We start from the raw sequence: 25130 nt of genomic DNA on the forward strand, positions 1-25130 counted from the left end.
CCCTGGCAGCGTGGTGGGAAAACTCGATAATTTCTCCACCTCATTAAGCCTGTGGATCCCCTGGTTTCATTAGAATCCAGCCATTCCACACAGTATGTCAACAGGCTGGCTGCAGCTGTGAGAACATGTCTTGGAGCCTCTCGGCACACAACCCAGGCAGGACCAGAGGGATATTACCATGCATATTGAGTGTAAACTTCAGGTCCACACCCAACCCCAAGTACGGTATATCAAACATCAATCTATTGCAAAACAGTATGAAAACACAATTTCCTGGGCCGTGTTTCTATGGTAACCTCATATATGGTGACAGCCTCTGATAGAGGTGTTGATATGAGAACGGCAGCTGCTGTGATAGTCTGCACCCTGAAAAACACACACCCACAGAAATAAATAAAAACATGTAATAAATGGTATGATCTCTATGCACACACCTAAATAAACAAGTTATGTCATTGTTGGTAATTGTTAGGTTTAAAACTTTCCTCAAAAACACATGAATCAGAAAGTTTGGTAGAATCGAGTGGTAAAACAGAACAACTTTGAACAGTCTAAAACAATCCAATCTGAGGTCATTTCAAATAAAAATCTCCAATGAGGTGTCTAATCATAACTTAATTCGTTTCAGTGTTGAAACTAGGCCATGAGCAGCAACAAAGATCATATCATTTTCTCAAATGAACGCAGTCAGTGCAAAGGGCAATAAAGCTGAGACACACCTCTCCGCTCACTCTGAATAATGGGGTCAAGTGCCAGCACTCACTGTAGATTTCATTTCCTCTCCCTGATCTCGTTATCTGGCTTGGGCTTCATTGCGTCTTATTGTCAGTCTGCGTTTTTAAGCCTTTTCCTTGGCTAGGACATTTTAATTGTCTGTCTAGTCACACCCACTGAGTACTGGCATTGCCAAGGCAAAATGTCAGACACCTATGCATCCCGATTAAGTCCTTTAAATCGTAATGTGTGTAATGGTATTCTAAATGGCTTTAATTTGCTAAAGACCAACACCACTTTCATGTAACATGCAGTAATCAGTAAGTCTATACAATTTGAGGGAGTCTTTCTTGTTGTTGGTCTACTACTCGTTTCATATATAAAATGTTATGCATTTAAAATGCTAGGCAATATTCAAATGTTGTTTTCTGCTTTCTTACATCCCAACATGGATGTGAAGAGCTGAACTGCATTATTTTGGTTATCATAAATAACGTTGACAAACCCCTGTGGGCAGATTTATCAAACCTGGGTGTGTACACATTTAATTAACTGTGCATGCAATGCCGTGCTCAGAGAAGAGATGCCCACATGGCTATACGACTACAGCACAGTGCCTCAATGCATACAACTTCAGAAGACGTGAACAGACAGATGCTAATGAAATTCTGTTCGCTCTGCCTGACTTTTTGGGCTAACAGCAAACTTTGGCCACAGTCTGAGGCCTTTTAAGGTTATGATATCAAGTCCAATAGAGAATGGTGATGTCTTCAAAGAGAAGACAATCATGTTAAAACCAGCAGAGCATAACTGGTTTCGTCAGATGGGGTTGAATGTGATGTGTTGTGATGCACTATTCTATGTAGGCCAGCCGGAGGTCTTTCTGTAATAAAATACACTCTCTCATGAGCAACCCTGGCTGTTTGTCAATGGTTATGATATTACAACAATGTTGCTGATCAAACTTTACGTTGTCACCGAGGACATCACTGCAATGGGATGCAGAACAAATGATCATAGGATGAGATGCTCTACTCCATTCAGACAGGATTCATCTTGGATCCCTGCCAACCATTTACGGCTAATTGCGAGAACTACTACGAAAAGTTCAACACACCAGTGTGTGTGTGTGTGTGTGTGTGTGTGTGTGTGTATACACACAAAAACCTGGTGCAGTCAAAAACAAAGAAAACGATGATAATGCCATTTTAGTGTAAGAGCTGTTTGAAAAGACCACCTGAAATGTCAGCCTGTTTTGGTGGGATGGAGTTTTGGCCTGCCTGGTGGTAAATGAGTTAAATAGTTTTCACAAGTTTCCCCTCCCCACTCAGAACACTTCCAGACCACTCTTGGTAAGAAGTTATTTTTGTTTCTTTTTGACTTTTTGATTGAAAACAATCACAGTAATGGACTTAATTTCTACCCAGAAATTATTTGATATTGAGATAAAAATGACTGCATTGGGCATTTAAGCTATAATACTGTAAATGTCCTTTTTTGGAATGAATTTGAAAGTGATTCATGTTTGAGATCCCATTAGGAGACATGTTAAGGCATGGTCAATTGGATCAGGCCTCAGGTTGACTTTTCATCTGCTGACTGGAGCTAATGGATCAGATGAAATGACGATTAAGCTTTAGAAGTGGAGTAGGAGTGGGGTGATTGTCTTATGTACTGAGATGTTGAGATGACTGAAGAATGATACTCTTATTCACTTCCCTCCACCACAATGAATAGCCCTTCCCATCATCTGATCATTCTCTGGTGCAAAATAGGGCTTATGATGATCACTTTTCGTCTAGCACGTCTGGCAATTGTCAATCTCCTGCTGTGTGTGAAAGACTTTAAAGTGGTCATTGAGCACCACACGCTACGCACCACAAGTAACAAGATTTTGAAATAAGTGGACCATACCTGGTATTCTGTGGAACACTTGGTGAAATAATGTTATGGAGATAGATGTGGTGAAGAGATGATTGGAGTCAGAGGGCATTGGAGAAGAGGAGAGAGAATTTGTTAGTTTGGCTCATGGAGATGCTTCAGCCTCGAAGTAAAGCAGAAAACAGGAACTTTTGATACATATTTTTTTATATATGGCATTACCACACTGCACATATGACAAACACACAGACTTGTAAGTGGAAATCGGGCATCATATGCCGTAAGACCAGAGAGCTGTTGAGAGGATTATCTCCTCCCGAATATAACAGCATTACGCTTTATGCAATTTATTTGAAATATTATCTCAGATGATGGAGTGCAGTAATCTGAGTGTTAATGAGAAAACCTCCCACTGAGGGTGACACATGATGGGGAATACATGAGAACTAAGTCTCCTTTACAGTACTTCTATGTATCAATGTTTAAATGTTACCTGGCTGATCTCAGGTCAGAGAGCATATCTATCCACAAGCTATAGTTACTGTGGTACATTGATATTTGTCGTTGTTAGGCCTTCCCGAGTGGCGCAACGGTCTAAGGCACTGTGCTGGAGGCATCACTACAGACCCGGGTTTGATTCCAGGCTGTGTTGCAGCTGGCCGCGACCAGCAGACCCATGAGGCGGCGCTCAATTGGCCCAGCGTCGTCCGGGTTAGGGGATGGTTTAGCCGGCCGCAATCTCCTTGTCCCATCATGCTCTAGTGAGTCCTTGTGACTTTGGTTGTATGGTGTTTCCTCTGACACATTGGTGCGTCTGGCTTCCAGGTTAAGTAAGCAGTGTGTCAAGAAGCAGTGCAGCTTGGCAGGATCATGTTTCGGAGGACGCATGGCTCTCAACCTTTGTCTCTCCCAAGTTCGTACAGGAGTTGCAACGATAGGACAAGACTCTAACTACCAATTGTTGTTTGAGTAATACAAGTGTGATGTCAAATCAAATGTGCACATGTCAATGAATGGTTTAAATGTTTAAGACCAAAACACAGCTGCAAAACATTTAAAGTTAGAGAAATTAAAAGATCTGGGAGAAGTCTAGGGGGAAAGCGGAAATATCTAAGATATTCTCAGTGAACACTATTTTCTTCTGATATATTTTCCTAGCTTCTTTTTCAAAATTGGTAACAGTTGATACATTTTATTTGTAGATGCTGTAGCCCATGTCATTGATAAAGTGTCTTTTCATGAACCTTGCAATAGACTGCATCACAAACACCGTAGATGGCGGGAGCTGCATTCGTGCCTAGAATGAATCAGTCTGGTTTCAATTTTGAACTGACTGGCTGGTTTCTCAATGAAAAGCCTGACACTTTCTTGTTCCCCTACAATCTGCCTTCCTCCATTTTCTTCTTCACTTTCTTCGGAGTCCTATGAAGGATAGATTACAAATGATAAAAGTGGGTTTTGCATCCAATCTCCCCAACACAATGCCCAAGCACTCTGCCGCGCCTTCAGTAATGAGGTCATTATTATGCGTATCTCAGATATTTGGAGGAATGCGGCTTAAAAGCTTAGACGTTATAATTGATTAAGTAAAGCAGCCTCCATTTGCAACACAGATGGTTGTGTTCATGAAGGTCATAATATTTGAACGCCATATTCAAAGCATTCTAATTAAATATCGCTATATTCTGAATGCTATACAGCGCATTCAGAAAGTATTCAGACCCCTTCACTTTTTTTGATTTGATTTGATTTCCACATTTTGTTACATTACAGCCATATTCTTAAATGGATTAAATCGTTTCCCCCCCTTCCTCAAACTACACACAACACCCCATAATGACAAGCAAAAACAGGTTTTAAGAAATGTTTTCAAAAAATAATTTAAATAAAATGAAATCTTACATTCACATAAGTATTCAGACCCTTTACTCAGTACTTTGTTGAAGCACCTTTGGCATCGATTATAGCGTCGAGTCTTCTTGGGTATGACACTACAAGCTTGGCACACCTGTATTTGGGGAATTTCTCCCATTCTTCTCTGCAGATCCTCTCAAGTTCTGTCAGATTGGATGGGGAGCGTCGCAGGACACACCTATTTTCAGGTCTGTCCAGAGATGTTCAATCAGGTTCAAGTCCGGGCTCTGGCTGGGCCACTCAAAGACATTCAGATACTTCTCCTGAAGACACTCCTGCGCTGTCTTGGCTGTGTGTTTAGGATCATTGTCCTGTTAGAAGGTGAACTTTTGCCCCAGTCTGAGGTCCTAAGTGCTTTGGAGCAGGTTTTCATCAAGGATCCCTCTGCACTTTGCTTCGTTCATCTTTCCCTCAATTCTGACTAGTCTCCCAGTCCCTGCCGCTGAAAAACATCCCCATAGCATGATGCTGCCACCACCATGTTTCACCGTAGGGAGGGTATTGACCAGGTGGTGAGCGGTGCCTGGTTTTCTCCAGACATGATGCTTGGCATTCAGGCCAAAGAGTTCAATTTTGGTTTCATCAGACCAGAGAATCTTATTTCTCATGGTCTGAAAGTAACTTTTAGTTGCCTTTTGGAAAGCTCCATGCGGGCTGTCATGTGCCTTTTACTTAGGAGCGTCTTCCGTCTGGCCACTTTACCGTAAAGGCCTGATTGGTGGCGCTGCAGAGTTGGAAGTTCTCACATCTCCACAGAGGAACTCTGGAGCTCTGTCAGAGTGACCATCAGGTTCCTGGTCACCTCCCCGACCAAGGCCTTTCTCCCCAGATTGCTCAGTTTGGCTGGGCAGCCAGCTCTAGGAAGAGTCTTGGTGGTTCCAAACTTCTTCCATTCAAGAATTATGGAGGCCACTGTTTTCTTGGGGGCCTTCAATGCTGCAGACACAATCCTGTCTCTCAGCTCTACGGACAATTCCTTCGACATCATGGCTTTGGTTTTAGCTCTGACATGCACTGTCAACTGTGGGACCTTATATAGACAGGTGTATGTCTTTCCAAATCATATCCAATCAATTGAATTTACCACTGGTGGACTCCAATCAAATTGTAGAAACATCTCAAGGATGATCAATGAAAACAGGATGTACCTGAGCTAAATTTCGAGTTTCTGTTTCCGCTTTGTCGTTATGGGGTATTGTGTGTAGATTGATTTTATTTTTTAAATCCATTTTAGAATAAGGCTGTAACGTAAAAAAATGTGGAAAAAGTCAAGGGGTCCGAATGCACTGTATATAAATGAATGTCATGCTGCCTTTCCTTAGTCCTGGAAATTTAACACCAAGATGATATCCGACCAGCATCGCCTTGAGACATGAACATCATATGCCTAGTAAAGCAACTCATTCACTACCTTCCTGAAAATTTTCCATAACAATGTATTCTGGAGAGGTATAAATATTTGATGTATGCACAAGCCATTTTTGGAGGTAAAAATCTCTCCTTGACAAATGATCTGTGGTCAGTTTTGAACTGAAATACTGTTCAGATGAGGGAGAAGCAGTAAGGTTGTTAATCATGACTTGTAGGCTAGACTGGAGTACAGACTATTGAGGTAGAGGGGTATTTTACCACTCATTCTCCAGTCTAATGTCACAGTTTTTTTTATCACTGCGTAACGACAGATTTCCTCTTCGTCTGAAGAGGAGTAACAGGGATCGGACCAAAAACACAGCGTGGTAGGTGTCCATGTTTTAATAGTATAAACTGAACACGACAGAATACAAAATAACAAAGTGAATATAGTCGAAACAGTCCCGTGTGGCACAAACACTGACACAGGAAACAAACACCCACAAACCAACAGTGAAACCCAGGCTACCTAAGTATGATTCTCAATCAAAGACAACTAACGACACCTGCCTCTGATTGAGAACCATACTAGGCCGAAACAGAAACCAAACATAGAAAAACAAACTTAGACTGCCCATCCCAACTCACGCCCTGACCATACTAAATAAAGACAAAACAAAGGAAATAAAGGTCAGAACGTGACACACTGTTGTTAGTTTGTCTTAATTATGCTGCAATTCCACTATACTTAGAGTTGTTAAAGGCTTGTCTCATTATATTTGCATTACCCTTTTTCATCAGGATGCTCTTACTTGCAAGGTTTGACAGTTTTCAACAAAATGTTACCCTTCAAGGGTTTCAAAAGAGTTATTCTCTCCCCATAAGAATACCATTTTCGGTTCCAGGTGAAGGTCATTTCTACACGCGAGGATCACAATGGGTCATATCAGCTTGGCAAAGACTGACAATCACCAGACCCTCTCCCACCCGCAAACGGAGAGGGGGGGGGGGGGTGAAGGGAACGGTGGGGTTTTTGACACCTTCACACCTGGTCGTAAAATTTAAGCAGGAGAGAACTCTTTCTGTCTCTCTAGTATTGGGATTGAGATGTCCTTAGTCTCCAGAAGACTTTTACTCGCCAAAACTTTACTCTCTGACATCCAAAAAGTGGAAAATGGAACAATAATTCTATCATAAAGAATGTGGGAAATGGTCAGTGGGGAGATGTAGAAAACTAATGTAATATTGCTTTTCATTTTGTGATGTTATTAAAAACTGTATGGACCAAATACTGTAACTTTGAATGGATACCCCCTTTATATGTCAAGTTTCCATCCAATACGTTGTGCATAGGATATAACAAATTCTGACGATATTTGTGTTAAGATAGGAATGGGATTTTAGGAGTCATAAGGGATAACTTCTAATAATTTCCTTTGCACAGTAACTAGCCACTCCCCGAGTGAGGTCAGAAAAGCATGTCAATGTAATGGAACCACCCTTTTCGACCAGAGTGCTTAAAAGGACTGGCCAAGAACTAACATATCAGACCAGAAAGACGTGAGACCGTGGTCCACACGTTTTAAATGGTTCGAATTTAACCTCAACATGAGGTGAAGAAGAAACTCACTAGACTAGATCAAGACGCCACCAGTCTGCAGCTGAGAATGTAAAGTGGTTTGGACCTTTGACTATCTACCTGAATAAGAGGAGAAGAAAACTCCCCTCTCAGACAATCACTGGTACAGCTGTGTAGCTGTTCTTAGGAAACAGCTCATTGGAGAACAGACAACTAAGAAGAAGGACATTTTGACCTCTGGTGGACAATCAGAACATGCACAAGTGGCCCACAGGAAAGGCTCACCAAACCAACATTCTTCCGAAGGAGGGCTCATTCTGACAGAGAAATGGAGAACGGCATTCAACATGTAAAGACATTCATTACTTCTTATTCCAAATGGCCGGTGGTTTGTGTGCAAGGTATATGATTAATGTGAGGACCGTCCTAGAATGTATCCACGATAAATGTCCCTTTTTCTCACTCTTTTACCCACCCCCTCTCCATATATGTAACAAGCCATCATATCTTGTCAGTCCACTAGGGACCTTTGTCTCATGGAAGTGTGTATGTGTATTCTGTGTTATTATTTAGTTAGCTAGTAAATAAATATTTAAACCAATTTGTATAGTACTCAAGGCTGGGGTTTTTGCGTATCCAAGAAGGTTGCGACCGTTCAGAATTATGAGACTGATATGAGATAATGATTAATAAAGATGGTAACTTTTTTAACAACTTCTTCCGTGGTGCCCCAAATCCTAATGAGTTAATTGTTACATGATTAATTTAATCGGGTAACAATTAAACATATTTAGTGGATTAAATAAATAACAGTCATCAGATTAATGAAGGTAAAGTCATGACAGGTTCTACATGGAACCCAATAGTTTTTTTTAAACCTGGGACCAAAAGAGTTTTACCTGGAACCAAAAAGGGTTCTTCAAAGGGCTTTCCTATGGGGACAGCCCAAAAAAACTTCCAGGTTCTAGATAGCTGTTATATTATTGCTCCTCTCACCATGTATCCTTGCCCATTATTTTTATTTCTACTTTGCACATTCTTCCATTGCAAAACTACCATTCCAGTGTTTTACTTGCTATATTGTATTTACTTTGCCACCATGGCCTTTTTTGCCTTTACCTCCCTTCTCACCTCATTTGCTCACATTGTATATAGACTTGTTTATACTGTATTATTGACTGTATGTTTGTTTTACTCCATGTGTAACTCTGTGTCGTTGTATCTGTCGAACTGCTTTGCTTTATCTTGGCCAGGTCGCAATTGTAAATGAGAACTTGTTCTCAACTTGCCTACCTGGTTAAATAAAGGTAAAATAAAAAATAAAAATAAATAAAGTCCTTTACAATGAGCTGAATCAGTGGATGTAAATATATACTTAGTGAAATCATGCTCTACTGGTTGCAATTTTAGACACTTTTTTGACCAAAGAGAGCCTTTTGTCACTTCTAAACTCTAAACCACAACCATCCACCTTAAGGATTTCAGTGCTGCTGCTGTGTGACTGGTGCAATTTGAACTCAAAGTAGGTGTCAGGGTAGTTATCTAATGTGGGGCAGCAGAGATTGCATTGTATCCATGGAGCCTGCCAGAGACTGCATTTCTGGGACCCTTTGGAGGGACACAAACTGCTTAAAGCAATGCACTTGTGATGGCCTACTCTCCGTATTGCATGCATTGGCAGTCTGTTTCAAGCCTCCATCCACCCCCTCTGTGTCAGGTGGGCAGACAATAAAAATATATTTTCCACTAAAATGTAACAGCCCCCTACAAATATTTATCAGTGTGTCCAGAAGCAGGCTGTACTGTAATTGAATTCTTGAGAACACTGATCAAATTCTATTATATCCCCAAAATGGTGAGCGTGTGTTCAGGCGGTGTTCTTAACCTTCTGGTCCCCTGTGTAATCATTGATTTACTGGTTGAAAGTCTATTCCTACAACAATAATGTGGCTCTTTGAAAGATTATAATTGAGAGAATATTAATTATTGAAAAATATCTGACATGTTTAACACTACAGATTTTAACACTACTTTTTCCCCCAAAATGTTATCCCTCACAAGAGCCAAATGAAAAAGCTGCAATGTCACCCAAGTCAACTGGTGCAGTAATCCAGCCATGTCCGTAGACATCTTGGTGTGGAAAGAAACTGACCTGGGATGCATTGCCTCTGGGCTCTGTTGTTCCTTTGTCATGGGCTAATGTTTGCGTGGACACACACATTCCTCCTCAGGGTGAATACTAGTCTCTACCCCTCGGATCACAAGTTCAATTCATTTCACAGTTGGCAGCACCCACAGTCCTTTTGCTCAGCCTGTTGTCTGGGGCTGGAGAGAGATGGAAGAATATGATGTGCCTCGAGCTGCAGTCTCTCCCCCCATGAAGACTCAACTCGCCCAGGGACAGATCTGGTCTGATAGAACCGCTGTGCTGCCTGCCTGCTTCCCTGCCTGCCTGCCTGCCTGCCTGGCTGACTGTCTGCCTTCCTGCTTGCCTGTTTGCCACATATTACAAGTGTTCAGACACAGAGAAAAAAAATGTCCAGACACCTGAAATGATAAGGATACAAGAGGAGATGAGAGTGTCCAGACACCTGAAATGATAAGGATACAAGAGGAGATGCGTGTCCAGACACCTGAAATGATAAGGATACAATAGGAGAGGAGTGTCCAGACACCAGAAATGATAAGGATACAAGAGGAGATGAGTGTCCAGACACCTGAAATGATAAGGATACAAGAGGAGATGAGAGTGTCCAGACACCTGAAATGATAAGGATACAAGAGGAGATGAGAGTGTCCAGACACCTGAAATGATAAGGATACAAGAGGAGATGAGAGTGTCCAGACACCTGAAATGATAAGGATACAGGAGGAGATGAGTGTCCAGACACCTGAAATGATAAGGATACAAGAGGAGATGAGAGTGTCCAGACACCTGAAATGATAAGGATACAAGAGGAGATGAGTGTCCAGAAACCTGAAAATAAGGATACAAGAGGAGATACAGAAACCTGAAATGGAGATACAAGAGGAGATGAGAGTGTCCAGAAACCTGAAATGATAAGGATACAATAGGAGATGAGAGTGTCCAGACACCTGAAATGATAAGGATACAATAGGAGATGAGTGTCCAGACACCAGAAATGATAAGGATACAAGAGGAGATGAGAGTGTCCAGACACCTGAAATGATAAGGATACAAGAGGAGATGCGTGTCCAGACACCTGAAATGATAAGGATACAAGAGGAGATGAGAGTGTCCAGACACCTGAAATGATAAGGATACAAGAGGAGATGAGAGTGTCCAGACACCTGAAATGATAAGGATACAAGAGGAGATGAGAGTGTCCAGACACCTGAAATGATAAGGATACAAGAGGAGATGAGAGTGTCCAGACACCTGAAATGATAAGGATACAAGAGGAGATGAGAGTGTCCAGAAACCTGAAATGATAAGGATACAATAGGAGATGAGAGTGTCCAGACACCTGAAATGATAAGGATACAAGAGGAGATGAGTGTCCAGACACCTGAAATGATAAGGATACAAGAGGAGATCCAGACACCTGAAATGATAAGGATACAAGAGGAGATGAGAGTGTCCAGACACCTGAAATGATAAGGATACAAGAGGAGGAGAGTGTCCAGACACCTGAAATGATAAGGATACAAGAGGAGATGAGAGTGTCCAGAAACCTGAAATGATAAGGATACAAGAGGAGATGAGTGTCCAGACACCTGAAATGATAAGGATACAAGAGGAGATGAGAGTGTCCAGACACCTGAAATGATAAGGATACAAGAGGAGATGAGTGTCCAGACACCTGAAATGATAAGGATACAAGAGGAGATGAGTGTCCAGACACCTGAAATGATAAGGATACAAGAGGAGATGAGAGTGTCCAGACACCTGAAATGATAAGGATACAAGAGGAGATGAGTGTCCAGACACCTGAAATGATAAGGATACAAGAGGAGATGAGAGTGTCCAGAAACCTGAAATGATAAGGATACAAGAGGAGATGAGAGTGTCCAGAAACCTGAAATGATAAGGATACAAGAGGGATACCTGAAATGATAAGGATACAAGAGGAGATGAGAGTGTCCAGACACCTGAAATGATAAGGATACAAGAGGAGATGAGAGTGCCCAGAAACCTGAAATGATAAGGATACAAGAGGAGATGAGAGTGTCCAGACACCTGAAATGATAAGGATACAAGAGGAGATGAGAGTGTCCAGACACCTGAAATGATAAGGATACAAGAGGAGATGAGAGTGTCCAGACACCTGAAATGATAAGGATACAAGAGGAGATGAGAGTGTCCAGACACCTGAAATGATAAGGATACAAGAGGAGATGAGAGTGTCCAGAAACCTGAAATGATAAGGATACAAGAGGAGATGCGTGTCCAGACACCTGAAATGATAAGGATACAAGAGGAGATGAGAGTGTCCAGACACCTGAAATGATAAGGATACAAGAGGAGATGAGAGTGTCCAGACACCTGAAATGATAAGGATACAAGAGGAGATGAGAGTGTCCAGAAACCTGAAATGATAAGGATACAAGAGGAGATGAGAGTGTCCAGAAACCTGAAATGATAAGGATACAAGAGGAGATGAGAGTGTCCAGAAACCTGAAATGATAAGGATACAAGAGGAGATGAGAGTGTCCAGACACCTGAAATGATAAGGATACAAGAGGAGATGAGAGTGTCCAGACACCTGAAATGATAAGGATACAAGAGGAGATGAGAGTGCTAAATGCATCCACAAAGGCAAATCATTTATTTTCCTTTCCTATAAAAACATCTTAGATGTTTTTTAGTCATGTTTCTGTATTTGACTCTATATTATTGAACCCTATCACACCAAAAATATTCTGATATGTGATCATCTAAACCCAAGCCGATGCATAAGACTGTAATTTGACTTATAATTATAGTTGAACGGTATTTGTTTTTGCTAGTAAATCATAGTTTGCCGTTGTAATCAACTTGGCTATATAAAAAAGAAAGATTCTTAAGATTTTGGTGTTAGAAAATGCCATTACTGATGGGCGGTGTCGACAGTTCATGAGAACGTGCACCACAATGATTTGTTTGAAGACAAATAGCTGCTATTATAAGATATGGCCTTCAAAGCCACTGTTCTCCATGGCCAGATTAATGGGACCAGCCTCTTGCCGATATCACACTGCAACATGATGAACGGGAAATTAGCATAAAAGACTCCTTGCATTCTATCTGGCACTCTTAATGAGCTTTAATAGAAAGTGTCCACACAGCACGAGGAAATGGTCCTGATTGATGTCTCACATTATTGGGGATTGCACCCCTCAGAACTCCAAAACCCTTGTCTTCTGCCTGGTTCTCCTACCATCTCTCCCAATCTCTATCCCTCTCCTTCTCTCTCCATCTCTCTCTACCTCTCTCTCATTCTCTCTGTCAGTACTACCTGCTGCTGAAGCCTGGTTCCTTCTTTTCCAGGACAACACCCAAGGGACAGTCTACTGATAACAGGCCTGTCATACCGGCCCACTCTCAGCTCTCACACCTCTATTTTATTCAATAGCACAGTTCTGAAGTCAACCCACGTTTTCCTTCATGCCACAAATATGAGATTTTTCATTTCCCTAAGCAACAACTCCCTTCATCAGGGTGTCTTCAATGTGAACAACACAGAGCTGTGTATCTGAATGGGTTATGGATTTGTTTAGGATGTCAATACTATGTTCGTGTTACAGGTCTGGGAGAGAGTAAACGTTGTGCTTCCCTGAATGAGTGAACACTACAGGATACAGTACAGGATACAGAGGATATACACTGAGTGAACAAAACATCAGGAACTCCTGCTCTTTCCATGACATAGACTGACCAGATGAATCCAGGTGAAAGCTATGATCCCTTATTGATGTCACTTTTTAAATCTCGTTCAATCAGTGTAGATGAAAGGGAGGAGACAGGTTAAATAAGGATTTTAAACCTCAAGACAGTTGAGACATTGATTGTGTATGTGTGCCATTCAGAGGGTGAATGGGTAAGACAAAATATTGAAGTGCCTTTGAAAGGGGTATGGTAGTAGGTGCCCAGCGCACAGGTTTGAGTGTGCCAAGAACTGCAACGCTGCTGGGTTTTTCACGCTCAACAGTTTCTCATGTGTATCAAGAATGGTCCACCACCCAAAGGACATCCAGCCAACTTGACACAACTGTGGGAAGTATTAGAGTCAACATGGGCCAGCATCCCTGTGGTATGCTTTCGACACATTATAGAGTCCATGCCCGACCAATTGAGTCTGTTCTGAGAGCAAAAGGGGCTGCAAATAAATATTAGGAAGGTGTTCCTAATGTTTTGAACATGGGCCTGTCCTTCTTCTTCTCGTCACTCTAACAACCACCCGAGCCACTGCCTGTTCACCCCGCTATCATCCAGAAGGCGAGGTCAGTACAGGTGCATCAAAGCTGGGACCGAGAGACTGAAAAACAGCTTCTATCTCAAGGCCATCAGACTGTTAAACAGCCACCACTAACATTGAGTGGCTGCTGCCAACACAACTGACTCAACTCCAGCCACTTTAATAATGGGAATTGATGTAAAATATATCACTAGCCACTTTAAACAATGCTACTTAATATAATGTTTACATACCCTACATTATTCATCTCATATGTATACGTATATACTGTACTCTATCATCGACTGCATCTTTATGTAATACATGTATCACTAGCCACTTTAAACTATGCCACTTTGTTTACATACTCATCTCATATGTATATACTGTACTCGATACCATCTACTGCATCTTGCCTATGCCGCTCTGTACCATCACTCATTCATATATCTTTATGTACATATTCTTTATCCCTTTACACTTGTGTGTATAAGGTTGTAGTTTTGGTTTTGTTAGTTAGATTACTCGTTGGTTATTACTGCATTGTCGGAACTAGAAGCACAAGCATTTCGCTACTCTCGCATTAACATCTGCTAACCATGTGTATGTGACAAATAAATTTGATTTGATTTGATTTGAATCTACTCTGAGGCGGTGCCTAATGAAGCAGCCAGCGGAGAGCGTGTGATGACTATGGATCCGCCGCAATTGTGATTTTGGGACGCCCTTCCCACCGAGCTGCAATTACCAGCCATTTGTGGCTGGAATGAGAGCTTGTCGCTTGCAGCTCAATGTTCCACCACCACCATTATGCCGAAAAGCTAGAGGATTCGATGTGCATAACAAAACACACATCTCATTGCTCGTTCTCCACCCTACTGGGCACTGATTTGCACTCACTGCAGTTTCCTCTCTCTCTCTGATGAGCTGATTGTGTATATTCCTGTGTGTGTGTGTGTGTGTTTGCGTGCACCTGTGTCTCTATTTATGAGTCAATACATTCTGAAAAATGTAGACACTCCATCGGCTTTCCACATGCACCTCCCTGTACACATCACAGCCAACAAACCACCAAATACACAGCCCCGCCTGGGCTTCTTGCAGCGTTTTGGCATTTGCGTGTCAGATGGTTTGTATCTCTCAGCCATTTGCTCCATTTGTGTCAGCTTTGGTCCTGCTTTGAATGACCTATCCCTTCAACGTAATGGCAGAACCTCCCTTTACAGAACAACAACCTTTCTTCAATAGCAGCACAGAGTGTCTGGGCCACATACAGCACAGTACTGTAGCTGTCCTGCTATGCATGCTAGATCTGCTCTCCCTGGTATTAGACAGGTGTGGTATGGTCACTGCTGCTCTTCTGGTGTTGGCTAGCTCGTTGGCATCATGCTGACAGAAGCAATTCCATGTCCACCACTGCCCTGTGCTGCTCTCTCCTCATAATAGATATTGACAGGTGGAGTGCAGATAACACTAATCTCCATCCTAACATGATTGTATATGTCATAGAGGGATTTTTCATCATTATAGCATTCAATTCACAACTTTGTCGGCCCGCTAATAGCATTACATGCTAGCATACGCCGTGCCCTGTAGCTGAATGGCTGTGTAATTGTCAGCCTTCCTCTCTTCTCTGGTTCCTCGTGCTCCAGCCCGGCAGGTAATAAGCCCTGCCAGTGGTCTTATACTTCAACTAATGAAATAAAAAGCTATGACGGGGGGAATGTTTTACATTTTTTCTCTCTCTCTCTCCTCTCTCTCTCTCCCTCTCCCTCTCCTCTCCCCTCTCCTCTCCCTCTCCTCTCCCTCTCCCTCTCCCTCTCCTCTCCCCTCTCCTCTCCCTCTCCTCTCCTCTCCTCTCCTCAGGACTACCTGGCCTGATGACTCCTTGCTGTCTCCATTATGAATGGAATGCTATGTAAAGGATAGAATGAATAGGAGTCTCTTGAACCTGAGGAGAACTATAATAAGGCATACTAGCCTCCCAAGGACTTTTACCTGCATCACACTTAACATGTGCTTCAATGTGTGAGATCACAAATACAAATTCCCTACAAAAGGCTGTACAGTTATGTTTGTATTGCTGTGCAAGTTGGTGTATCACATTCACACAACATGATACAAATGTGAAAATCATTTAACTGAATAGTAAACACTGTCATACACACTGAATCCTAACTCAAGCTCAACAGGCACATTGGAATTCAAGGAGGCTCTGCGATTATTTTCTGAAGTGGTACGTTCTCAAGAATAAATGCACCAACTCCTGATATGGAGATGGGAGAAAGATAATTATATTTCCAATTTGACATAAAGACACTTTGGGCTAAGGAAACTCACACAACAGCAGTGCATAATGCATGAAATGACCATGGATCACTAGAGGTGATGTGAGGGTATCAGTGTGTTTATCAGTAAGATAAAGAAAGATGAATTTGTTCTTAACTGACTTGCCTAGTTAAATAAACGTAAAATTAAAGTAATAAAATAAATAATACAAATCAGAAGGCTAGTGGATAGAGAGCTGAGCCCCAGCCACCCAGCCCACTATAAAAGGCATGTGGGACTAACGGAGCATGAGACTCATGAAGCCAACCTAATCACTTCCTTTAGCCTGCTTCTTTAATAGACAGGCTGAATAAGGATTATAATCCATTCATATTGTGCATTTGACTGTTCCAGATTCCTACAGCACAGAGCAGAGGCTGGACTCTGCTCAGAGACATGCTCATCAGGAGAGAGAAGGAAAACACAGCTTGTGCCAATGTGGCTCTTGCTGAGAACAGGAAGGAACGAGGTCAGTGAGAGCAGTGTCGCTCGATAGCCTTTATGGGTTTGTGAACTATTCACAAGTATATTTTATACATCTGAATGAATCTATGATTTACCTTCACCATGCTGAATTGATTGACTGATTGATTTTGGATTACGATTGAAAATAATGTCAGGATTATCTAAACTACCAGTTGCAAACAATTAGTTCACATTTCCATATCTAACGCAACATTTGGCATGCTATGACACAAACTGTTATGTCACAACAGACATGACCTTAACAAGAAGCACTTTAGTTGACTTGCAAGAGCCCCAACTCTGCATAGTGCCCTGGTTCTTAAGATAAAAATGGATTGCGCCTCTTTCCAAAGACAGGCAACAAAGAGAATATTCTCCCATCAACTATATCACCATGAATAAATCCTTTAGAATTTCTTCCTGTATTTTTTTAGACAGAAAACTCACAATAGTGGGGAGAGAGTCGTATGCGTGTGAAGGTAGAGAGTTCTGTGCCTCCGTCACAATGGCCCACTATTATTGGATTTACAGTCCGTCTTGGTGCTCAGGCCTGTCCATTAGGATCTAGCTGGCAGGGCCATGCATGGTATGCCTCTCCTCCTCCCCTGGCTGTCACACAGCCGAAGACACAGTGAAGTGGTCACAGTAGACTGGTCAGGAGGGGCAATGGACGGCTGGGGGGATCACCCTACTGGGAGGTTACTCAGGGATCAAGCTTTTAACACCCTCCCAGTCTGGAGTGAACAGTAGAGGTCACATCTAAGACACTCTGCCCAGCCATTTCCACTTGTCTTACTCCTCTGCACTGGGTCTTTGACTGTCCCTCTTAGTGATATAGTGGGGCAGCAGGTAGCCTAGTGGTTAGAGAGTTGGGCCAGTAACCGAAAGGTTGCTAGATCGAACCCCGGAGTGCCAAGGTAAAAAAATATGTTGTTCTGCCCCTGAACAAGGTAGTTAACCCACTGTTCCCAGGCCGTCTTTGTAAATAAGAATTTGTTCATAAATGACTTGCCTAGTTAAATAAAAAATATACTGTATACAGTCTCCTCTTCAGTACCCCTCCTTTCTGGGATATCAACTTAGCTGAAATGTCTGCCTTTAGACCTGAGACTTGGAGAGATCCCCATATTGGAGGTTGTCATGCAGGTGACACCTGCTTGGTGTACTTGACCTCCCCTACCAATGTGGAGCCTCAGGGATTAGAGAAAAAGGGAGGGATGTGGGAGGGCTGCAGCACTGTCCCTATGAGACAAGGTCACCTTAAATGGATTGGGATGAGAAGAAACCAATTCCCCCTGGGACAAAATCAGGGAGCAACTTGTGAAAAATAATTAAGCAGGATGCACATCAGTGGATGTCACAGCCAGAGGGGTGAGGGTGAGGGGGGGACACAAAAAATCCTTAAGACAAGGGTAATGTTTGTTCACTTGATATCTGAAATTGTCACGATGGACAAAGGATAATTTGTTTGACCTCAAAAACAGTTAGGTTTTGTGAAAGGAGGTACTTTTGAAGGAACAAGGCCTGGGGTTCAGAATGACGAAATTACATTTGAAACAATATTATGAAATAGTCGACTTACATTAGTCTCCGCCCACTGGCAATGACCTCACATTTTTGTCTTAAATCAGTTAGGATAAACAGATTAGCATTTATTACATTCGTAACACAACTTAGCTTTGGCAAGATTTGTATTTTCACAACCAATTAGTCATTTGCAAGGTTAATGTCTCATTTGAGGACAAATCATTTCTAACTCTGATTTATGGCTGTTCCACTCCAACATACAATCTGTCAAACATCTTGGATAGTTTTATTGTAACAATAAGATTCTCTCTCTCAAATTCTCCAACAACCTCGCAATGACCTCCAAACAATGCAGGAAGAACCCCACCCCTCTTCAGAAACTCCCCCAAATGGAGATTCTTATATCAGCTGAGATATCTTCACCAGCTTCAAAAACACATTTTATCAATTCAATGTTTGTCATTTAGATGAATGAAGTGGAATCTCCTGAAGCATTTCCTGTGTGGCAGGGGCTTGGCCTTTAGCTGTGTCTATTAAATCTGTTGTGGTCCACAGTGGCTTAAGGGACACGTCTGCCTGGCCAATCCATCATGGAAGAGTGGAGATGGATAGACATTGCCAATTCAAACCACTCACTGATATCATTTATAAAATCACACTCACTGCACAAGCCTTCCAACAGACACTTCACTAGCCAGCCACATAAACGATCTACCGTGAGCTATTTGAGCTTGCTACTGTGCGTTAGCCTGCAGCCCCATAGTGTCTGTATGAGTAGAGTGTACGCACCCACAGAGAACTAAAGGATTTTGCTCAATAAAATTTGAGGTCATTCCTATTGTGCTAAGCAGTTGTTTTTCTTGTAACTATCTTGATTGTAGACTCCGTTATATCTCCCTATTAGCATATGGATATTCATTAATACATATCTACAGTTCCATGTGAATGTATGGGGAAAAGATCCAGAATATCATAATACACACTTGAAATGAACTTGAAAGGAATTTAGGGACTGAAGAGAGATGCTAGAGATACAGTATGGTGTATTGTAGCACGGTTACAGTATGGTGTATTGTAGCAGGGTTACAGTATGGTGTATTGTAGCAGGGTTACAGTATGATGTATTGTAGCAGGGTTACAGTATGGTGTATTGTAGCAGGGTTACAGTATGGTGTATTGTAGCAGGGTTACAGTATGGTGTATTGTAGCAGGGTTACAGTATGATGTATTGTAGCAGGGTTACAGTATGGTGTATTGTAGCAGGGTTACAGTATGGTGTATTGTAGCAGGGTTACAGTATGATGTATTGTAGCAGGGTTACAGTATGGTGTATTGTAGCAGGGTTATAGTATGGTGTATTGTAGCAGGGTTACAGTATGGTGTATTGTAGCAGGGTTACAGTATGGTGTATTATAGCAGGGTTACAGTATGGTGTATTGTAGCAGGGTTACAGTATGATGTATTGTAGCAGGGTTATAGTATGGTGTATTGTAGCAGGGTTACAGTATGGTGTATTGTAGCAGGGTTACAGTATGGTGTATTGTAGCAGGGTTACAGTATGATGTATTGTAGCAGGGTTATAATGATGTGGTGGAGACACGTAACATGTCTGTCAAGTTCAAATGTACGTTTTATTGTCACATGCACAAGTACAGTGAAATGCTTAATTTGCCATCTCTACCCAACAGTGCAGCAATCAATATCAAAATAGTATAACTAATTTAAAAAGTGAATATATACAGTGGCTTGCGAAAGTATTCAACCCCCTTGGCATTTTTCCTATTTTGTTTCCTTACAACCTGGAATTAAAATTTATTTTTTGGGAGGGGTTGTATCATTTGATTTACACAACATGCTTACCACTTTGAAGATGCAAAATATGTTTTATTGTGAAACAAACAAGAAATAAGACAAAAAGCTGAAAACTTGAGTATGCATAACTATTCACCCCCCCCCCCAAAGTCAATACTTTGTAGAGCCACCTTTCGCAGCAATTACAGCTGCAAGTCTCTTGGGGTATGTCTTTATAAGCTTGGCACATCTAGCCACTGGGATTTTTGCCCATTCTTCAAGGCAAAACTGCTCCAGCTCCTTGAAGTTGGATGGGTTCCGCTTGTGTACAGCAATCTTTAAGTCATACCACAGATTCTCAATTGGATTGAGGTCTGGGCTTTGACTAGGCCATTCCAAGACATTAAATGTTTCCCCTTAAACCACTCGAGTGTTGCTTTAGGGTCATTGTCCTGCTGGAAGGTGAACCTGTGTCCCAGTCTCAAATCTCTGGAAGACTGAAACAGGTTTCCCTCAATAATTTCCCTGTATTTAGCGCCATCTATCATTCCTTAAATTCTGACCAGTTTCCCAGTCCCTGCGAATGAAAAACATCCCTACGGTATGATGCTGCCACCACCATGCTTCACTGTGGGGATGGTTTTCTCGGGGTGATGAGAGGTGTTGGGTTTGCACCAGACATAGCGTTTGTCTTGATTGCCAAAAAGTTCAATTTTAGTCTCATCTGACCAGAGTACTTCCTTCCATATGTTTGGGGAGTCTCCCACATGCCTTTTGGCGAACAACAAATGTTTTAAAAAATAATAATAATTAAGTAATGGCTTTTTTCTGGCCACTCTTCCGTAAAGCCCAGCTCGGTGCAGTGTACGGCTTAAAGTGGTCCTATGGAGAGATACTCCAATCTCCGCTGTGGAGCTTTGCAGCTCCTTCAGGGTTATCTTTGGTCTCTTGGTTGTCTCTGATTAATGCCCTCCTTGCCAGTTCCGTGAGTTTTGGTGGGCGGCCCTCTCTTGGCAGATTTGTTGTTGCGCCATGTTCTTTCAATTTTTGTTATAATAGATTTAATGGTGCTCCGTGGGATGTTCAAAGTTTCTGATCTTTTTTTATAACCCAACCCTGATCTGTACTTCTCCACAACTTTGTCCCTGACCTGTTTGGAGAGCTACTTGGTCTTCATGGTGCCTCTTGCTTGGTGATGCCCATTGCTTAGTGGTGTTGCAGACTCTGGGGCCTTTCAGAACAGGTGTATATATACTGAGATCATGTGACAAATCATGTGACACTTAGATTGCACACAGGTGGACTTTATTTAACAAATCATGTGACTTCTGAAGGTAATTGGTTGCACCAGATCTTATTTATTGGCGTCATAGCATAGGGGGTGAATACATATGCACACACCACTTTTCCTTTCTTTATTCTTTTTTTTTCTTGAAACAAGTTTTTTTTTTCACTTCACCAATTTGGACTATTTTGTTTATGTCCATTACATGAAATCCAAATAAAAATCTATTTAAATTACAAGTTGTAATGCAACAAAATAGGACAAACGCCAAGAGGGTTGAATACTTTTGCAAGGCTCTGTATAAATCGTAATGACCTGGCTAGATCATAAATGAACAATTGCCAGACAGAGAATTGAGTTTACAAATTCCAAATTGAATAACCAAACGCAACACAGGCTACTGTTTGGCCATAGCCCACGCCAAATAGGATACCCGTATAAATCAACCGTGACTGTCTCTGGATAAGACCAGACGTAAGAGAGAGAACAATGGCGAAGCATGGTCTTAAACTGGTGATGCTCCACCCCCCAGCCAAACCCCCACCCCCCACCCGCCGCTCCACCAACCATCAGGATGCCCGGCACCAGAACATTCCAGGCATTCCCGTGGTTGGCAGATAGCAGTTTGACTGGCATGTCGGACCCCGTGAACACTGGGTACTGGTAAGTACAACACAACCAACGAACAGCATAACACATAACACACAGCTGTCTGTGCAGGTCACTACAATATATCTACATATAATAAAGAAAACAGGAGAAATAAGAAATAAGAGAGTAAGCTATATTCTGGGTCAGTGCCAATACTGGATGTCAAACTGGTGATAGTAACAGGAGGTACAGGGAGCAGACAGAGAGCCTGTTGACAGCCAGCTGTTTGAGGTGGAAAAGCCCTCGTCTTTGTAATGACAGTTACTATAACACCAGGCAGCAGTGATGTGGCCGAACAGGAAGGCAGAGGATTGCTGTTCAAACCCCAATTAGCCTACCTAATTTTCACATACATTTGTTGTATAAAGACATGAACATATTGAACAACTATATAGATTTGCAAGGAAATATTTGAATTTGAATTAGAAGCAAATTTAAAACAGTATTTATTTTTGTCACTTGGTAAAATACCACTTACCTTGCAGACACCTAAAATTTACAAGAAGTGGTTATGGAATTGCCAACACAATAACAGGATCAGAATGTGTCTCGTCACACACACACACACATACACATACACGTACACACACACACACACACATACACATACACACACACACACACACACTGTTAATCATGTCATAGCAACCATTTTAATGCTTGTCACCCTCCTTGTCTATCCTAATCATCTACAGAACCCATGACTGCTTCATACTTTGGAGAACAGACCAGCACAGACATTCAAGCCTGTTTTCCACTCCTCCTTGTGGAGTTGTTTCTCTATATTCAGCATTAGGGACACCAGACAGCCATGCTTTCTGAAAGCTGTACTGGGCTGGTTAATGATAGTGGCAGGGCGTCTGCTCTGATGCCCTGCATTATGAGGAGCTGGTGCGATTAGCCGCCAAACCCACTCTATGGGCCCAGGGTCAAGGTGTGTGAAGTGTGTGAGAGTGGTCTTATCTGGCGGGAGCAGAAAGCAGGTGTGTGGCTGTTCTCCGGCAGGAAGCAGGGGTCTCCATAGTGAGAATATGTTACATACTGTAGGAGATATTAGGAACGTCCAGATCTCCCTGCCAGGACAGCTGCCCTAAATCGTCTACAGAGTGCTGCGCTGCAAAGACAGAGAACAGCCACTTGTTTACTACTTAGCTTTATACACCAACTCTAGCTATTATCATCCTATACTTTCAGATTAAGAACATTTAGTTTTCTATGTTGCAATTCAGTCTATTTATATTTTGACTGATAAATTCAATAGGTGTATATCATAATGTAGTTTTCTTGGCATTTGACAGGAAGTCACTTATGTACAACTATCATCAATGATTTTAAGCCTCCTTAGTGAGTGGAGACGAGACTCTGTCAGCTCAACTGACTGCATTGTTCTCGTACAGTAGACAGTTCTGTACACAGTGATCTGGCACGAAGAACAGTTGGAGGATGTGACAAGTACAGCATGCAGTGCTGATAATGCTGAGTGTTATTTCATCCACACATGGCCATTGTGTAAATGCCTTTATGAGTCAGTCAAGGGGAAAAACATAACAAAAAGGAGAGAGTACTTTTCACATCTGAACAAAGCAGTAACTCGTTGAGGCTTTTCTCTTTTCAATTAGCTTTGAGAAATGCCGTTATTGTTCTGCCAAAAGCTTCAGTCCCATTTCCCAAGGTGACTGCCAGATGAGAAGTGAGCAAGTAAAATAATTGGGATGGGCTATTGCACTGTTTCCCCCTGATCTACTCAAACAGTGGTTCGAAAAACGGAGGAAGACATTTTGGACAAAGAGTGGAGGAAATGTGTGGAGGTGAGAGGCAAGGTCAAAATGTGAGTGAGATTTGTGTTAGAAGTTTGTACGTCAACGCTGTCTTTACTCTTGAAGACATAGTAATTGTCATCAGACCAACAGACAATGGAGATGGACAATACCTTTTAGGTGCGGTCGTCCCAGTGTCACGAATCCAGAGGAGATGAAGTTATGATCAAGTTGGCCTTGGCGGAAGTTCTCTTTCCCATAGTGCCCTGTGGGAGAAATGCAGAGTTAAGATAGCATGAGATGACCAATACCATTTATCTGACCGAGACAATTCACTAAGCATATCCGTTGCTGATTTTCGTTCCAACCCTCACACACGAAATCACAAACAACTGTGTACACATATCAGAGTCTGGGAAACTCTTAATACCTCCAACCACCCTAGTTAATGAACGTATTATATGATGCATTAGCCTCATTCTTTAGTGAGCTGAATAGCTGTGTTCACAGCAGTTTGTCTTTTATGGAGTCTTAGTTCAGTTCAGCCAGTACTCTGACAGATAGTGAGGAGGCCTCTGTATTTCACTCCCTCTTTGGCTCAGACAACTGGTAAAGGAACAGGGACACAGAGGGAAAGGAAGGTCTCACATTAACAATTTATGCTGTCTGATGTACACTCAGGATCATCACCACCGCAAAAGGTCTCCCCAAAGCTGCGAGCTGGGGGAGCTAGTGAAGACCTTCCCTTCTCATATCGTTCTCAAATTAATCAAAGATGCCCATTCAGGGTCAAAAGCTCTGCCCTTTTGCCAAAGCAGGGAAAATATTCAAACTTTAATTGGATGGCAAAATGTCTTTCAGGCTTGGGCACTTGACCCTGAAGATCAGTGGAGAGATTCTAAAGAACCCTTCTAACCGAGACACTCTCCTGTGTTTTAAAACAGATTAATTCCATCCTCAACTTATACAGTACAACACTTTTACCCCACATAGACCTACACTATGGAGGGACCTTATATAATTGATTCATAAACTGTGTAATTGGATCTATCTTCATAATCATGACAGCTGCATTGCAGTACTGTATCTATGAAATGTCAGTTTATAAAAAATGTGCCTTGCAACAAAACATTTCATCCTGAATTTCCTTGGTCTTAAAGATCACTATGTAACATAATTTGTTCCAAGATGATATAGTGTGTCTGGCTGGAACAAGTCCTGTAATTGAGAGTGCAGAGGTCCACAATGGACCGTCAAAGTGCCGGCCAGCAGTCTGACAACCTCCATTTGTCCTGCCAATCGAACACCAACATGTTGTGCACAAAAAGATGCAGGTAGGCTGAGAAAGTGAGTGTGTATCAGACAGTGAAAGCTTAAGCTGAAAATAGAGGAGAAACAACATGACGGTCTGTCTTACAAAGGCCTATTGAGTTCCCCATCCCCTAGCTCTCTTCCTTCCTGTTAGTGCCAGTCTGCATTAGCTGGCAAAT

At 42.0% G+C, this 25130-nt stretch overlaps 1 protein-coding gene across 5 annotated transcripts in view; it reads right to left on the reverse strand.

Annotated features, from left to right (window-relative positions):
* The window catches only part of LOC112234115 (protein shisa-6-like), a 68041-nt gene that overhangs the window by 23882 nt on the left and 19029 nt on the right, over positions 1–25130 (reverse strand). For 3 of the 5 annotated variants that reach the window (XM_042307482.1, XM_042307483.1, XM_042307481.1), the window contains exons 4-5: positions 23814–23906; positions 22926–22997 (exon numbers count right to left, since the gene is read on the reverse strand). In XM_042307482.1, the coding sequence (XP_042163416.1) occupies positions 22926–22997; positions 23814–23906 (165 nt within the window). The remainder of the gene's footprint in view (positions 1–22925; positions 22998–23813; positions 23907–25130) is intronic. The other 2 variants (XM_042307485.1, XM_042307484.1) reach the window with 1 other exon arrangement.

This window comes from Oncorhynchus tshawytscha, linkage group LG27, assembly GCF_018296145.1.
Source record: "Oncorhynchus tshawytscha isolate Ot180627B linkage group LG27, Otsh_v2.0, whole genome shotgun sequence".
Lineage (NCBI taxonomy): Eukaryota > Metazoa > Chordata > Actinopteri > Salmoniformes > Salmonidae > Oncorhynchus > Oncorhynchus tshawytscha.